Source organism: Charadrius vociferus, unplaced genomic scaffold (genome assembly GCF_000708025.1).
Source record: "Charadrius vociferus isolate BGI_N301 unplaced genomic scaffold, ASM70802v2 scaffold41, whole genome shotgun sequence".
In the NCBI taxonomy this organism is placed as follows: Eukaryota; Metazoa; Chordata; class Aves; order Charadriiformes; family Charadriidae; genus Charadrius; species Charadrius vociferus.
The window spans coordinates 1,582,129-1,585,734 of NW_009647013.1; the positions used below are offsets into that span (position 1 = coordinate 1,582,129).

At 60.7% G+C, this 3,606-nt stretch overlaps 1 protein-coding gene across 1 annotated transcript in view; it reads left to right on the forward strand.

Moving 5' to 3' along the window:
• Positions 1-3,606, forward strand: part of SCARA5 (scavenger receptor class A, member 5) — a 49,682-nt gene that overhangs the window by 38,733 nt on the left and 7,343 nt on the right. Inside the window, exon 6 of the mRNA XM_009895453.1 lies at positions 303-350. Coding sequence (XP_009893755.1) covers positions 303-350 — 48 coding nt within the window. The remainder of the gene's footprint in view (positions 1-302; positions 351-3,606) is intronic.

The following is a 3,606-nucleotide window of genomic DNA, read 5'->3' on the forward strand; positions in this document are numbered from 1 at the left end:
GCAGCACCCCACCGGCTCCCGGCAGGAGAGTCAACCCCATCCCGGCCGAAACCAGGACACGGCTTCAAAAAGAAGCACCCCAGGAGAAGGCAGGGGCGTGAGGAGGTGGGTCCCATCACCACGCAGCACGGCTGGAGGGTCAGGAGAGGGGCTAACAAGTCATTTGGTGCTTTGTGCCTCAGTTTCCCCAAACTGATGAAATCCTCCAAGAGCTTCAGACACACAGCATTACCTAAGAGTAGGATATCCAGTAAAAATGGGATTTTAGCAAGATTTATGCTCCGGGCTCTTTCTTTTCCCAGGTGACCGAGGCCCGAAGGGAGAGAAGGGGGACCGAGGTGGTGGCACAGGTAAGCGCTCGCTCACAGTTATCTCCCCGGTGCTCCGGGCACAGTTTCGGTGGTGGTTGGGGGATTAGGAGAGAAATATTTGGGGAAGGAGGAGAGGGAGCAGCAGGGGTGTTGGCAGCATGCAAGGACCGAGGATGCTCAAGGAAAGTTGTTGTGATGTTAAGGCAGAGCCGAGCAGGGGGAAGCAATTTGCTCTGCAGCCCCAGGAGCCCTCGGTGTGCCAAGAGCCCAGCCAGTCTGATGAGGCTGGATCACAGAATCATAGAATAATTTGGGTTGAAGGGACCTTCAAAGGCCATCCAGTCCACCCCCTGCCCTGGGCAGGGACACCTCCCACCAGCCCAGGTTGCTCCAAGCCCCGTCCAACCTGGCCTTGAACCCCTCCAGGGATGGGGCAGCCACAGCTTCTCGGGGCAACCTGTCCCAGGGGATCACCACCCTCACAGTCAAGAATTTCTACCTTTATATTTACCTATATATAATACCTCATCTAAATCTCCTCTCTTTCAGTTTAAAACCATTCCCCCTTGTGCTATTGTTCCCCTCCCTGACCAGGAGTCCCTCCCCAGCTCTCCTGGAGCCCCTTTAGGCACTGGAAGGGGCTCTGAGGTCTCCCCTTTTTGGCCTTCTCTTCTCCAGGCTGACCACCTCAGCCCCCCCCGAGCCCTTCTCCTCAGGGCTGCTCTCCAACCCTCCATCCACAGCTTGTGCTGGGACCGGGGGCTGCCCTGACCTGGGGGCAGGATGCTACACTTGGCCTTGTTGGACCTCAGGAGGTTCATATGAGGTTCAACAATTGTATTGAGGATGCCCGAAGTCAGATGGGGGTTTTCTCTCCCCACTTCTTCCCGAGGAACAAACTGGACCAAGCTCAGGGCTGAGCTCTCCCACCCGCGCAGGCATTTTGCTGGCAAACAGCATCACGACCTGCTTGGAGCTGGCAGCGAGAGGAACGAGGGGCTGGAAGGACACATCTCTTCCACCCTTCGCCCCATGGCGGGATTTGCTGGAGAAAGCATTTTTCCAGGGATTAAAGATGGAAAAGCCCGTTTGGATGGAGGCACCTGGGCCATGCTGTGCTGCCAACCGCGGCTGTGCCCGGCAGCGCTGCCGTTGCTTTGGGGTTTCCTCTGGGGCCGAGAGCAGCACGTGCCCACTGATCCCCAGCGTTGGCCCTCTGGGCCGGCAAGCCAAGAAATGCCAGGGAATTAGCCCGGGGTCAGATCCTGCCCACCCTCTGCTGCGCTATGTCTGTGCCATGCACAGACCTCATCCCTGAGACCCCTGGAGATGCTGATGGTTTCCTCCAAGCTTTGGACATCCCTCCTGCCACTCCAGGGACATGCTTCCTTGGGGACATCCCTCCTGCTTTCCTGAAGACATTCTTTCCTGCCACCGCTGGGGCATGCCTCCCTGGGGACATCCCTCCTGCCTCTCCAGGGACATCCTTCCTGCCACCCCTGGGTCATCCCTCCTTAGGGACATCCATCCTGCCACCCCCGGGACATCCCTCCTTGGGGACATCCCTCCTGCCACCCCCGGGACATCCATCCTTGGCGACATCCCTCCTGCATCTCCAGAGACATCCCTCCTGTCACCCCCAGGACATCCCTCCTGCCACCCCTGGGACATCCCTCCTTAGGGACATCCATCCTGCCACCCCCGGGACATCCATCCTTGGCGACATCCCTCCTGCATCTCCAGAGACATTCCTCCTGTCACCCCCAGGACATCCCTCCTGCCACCCCTGGGACATCCCTCCTTGGCAACATCCCTCCTGCCACCCCCGGGACATCCCTCCTTGGGGACATCCCTCCTGCTTCCCCAAGGACATCCCTTCTGCTGCCCCCAGGGATATCCCTCCTTGGGGACATCCCTCCTGTCACCCCCAGGACATCCCTCCTGCCCCCCCTGGGACATCCCTCCTTAGGGACATCCATCCTGCCACCCCCGGGACATCCCTCCTTGGGGACATCCCTCCTGCCACCCCCGGGACATCCCTCCTGGGGGACATCCCTCCTGCATCTCCAGAGACATCCCTCCTGTCACCCCCAGGACATCCCTCCTGCCCCCCCAGGGACATCCCTCCTGCCTCAGGCACCCATGCAGGGACTCCAGGTTCGTGCCACCGGTCCCCACGACATCCAGATGGTGCCAAGCAGGAGCACGGATGCGGCGGGGTGGGATGGGGAGCAGCAGCAGAGGCAGCTGAAGAACGGGGAGCGCCCCGATGGGATGCACCAGCACCCCAGCAAGGAAGGAGGTCCCCAGCCCCCTCCCTGCCGGGGGCTCCCTGGGCTGCCGGCGCACGTTGCCGGCTCCTGGTGAGCTTTTCCCCCACCTCAGCCCCCCCCAAGCCCTTCTCGTCAGCGCTGCTCTCCAACCCTCCATCCACAGCTTGTGCTGGGACCGGGGGCTGCCCTGACCTGGGGGCAGGATGCTACACTTGGCCTTGTTGGACCTCAGGAGGTTCATATGAGGTTCAACAATTGTATTGAGGATGCCCGAAGTCAGATGGGGGTTTTCTCTCCCCACTTCTTCCCGAGGAACAAACTGGACCAAGCTCAGGGCTGAGCTCTCCCACCTGCGCAGGCATTTTGCTGGCAAACAGCATCACGACCTGCTTGGAGCTGGCAGCGAGAGGAACGAGGGGCTGGAAGGACACATCTCTTCCACCCTTCGCCCCATGGCGGGATTTGCCGGAGAAAGCATTTTTCCAGGGATTAAAGATGGAAAAGCCCGTTTGGATGGAGGCACCTGGGCCATGCTGTGCTGCCAACCGCGGCTGTGCCCGGCAGCGCTGCCGTTGCTTTGGGGTTTCCTCTGGGGCCGAGAGCAGCACGTGCCCACTGATCCCCAGCGTTGGCCCTCTGGGCCGGCAAGCCAAGAAATGCCAGGGAATTAGCCCGGGGTCAGATCCTGCCCACCCTCTGCTGCGCTATGTCTGTGCCATGCACAGACCTCATCCCTGAGACCCCTGGAGATGCTGATGGTTTCCTCCAAGCTTTGGACATCCCTCCTGCCACTCCAGGGACATGCTTCCTTGGGGACATCCCTCCTGCTTTCCTGAAGACATTCTTTCCTGCCACCGCTGGGGCATGCCTCCCTGGGGACATCCCTCCTGCCTCTCCAGGGACATCATTCCTGCCACCCCTGGGTCATCCCTCCTTAGGGACATCCATCCTGCCACCCCCGGGACATCCCTCCTTGGGGACATCCCTCCTGCCACCCCCGGGACATCCCTCCTTGCCCCCAC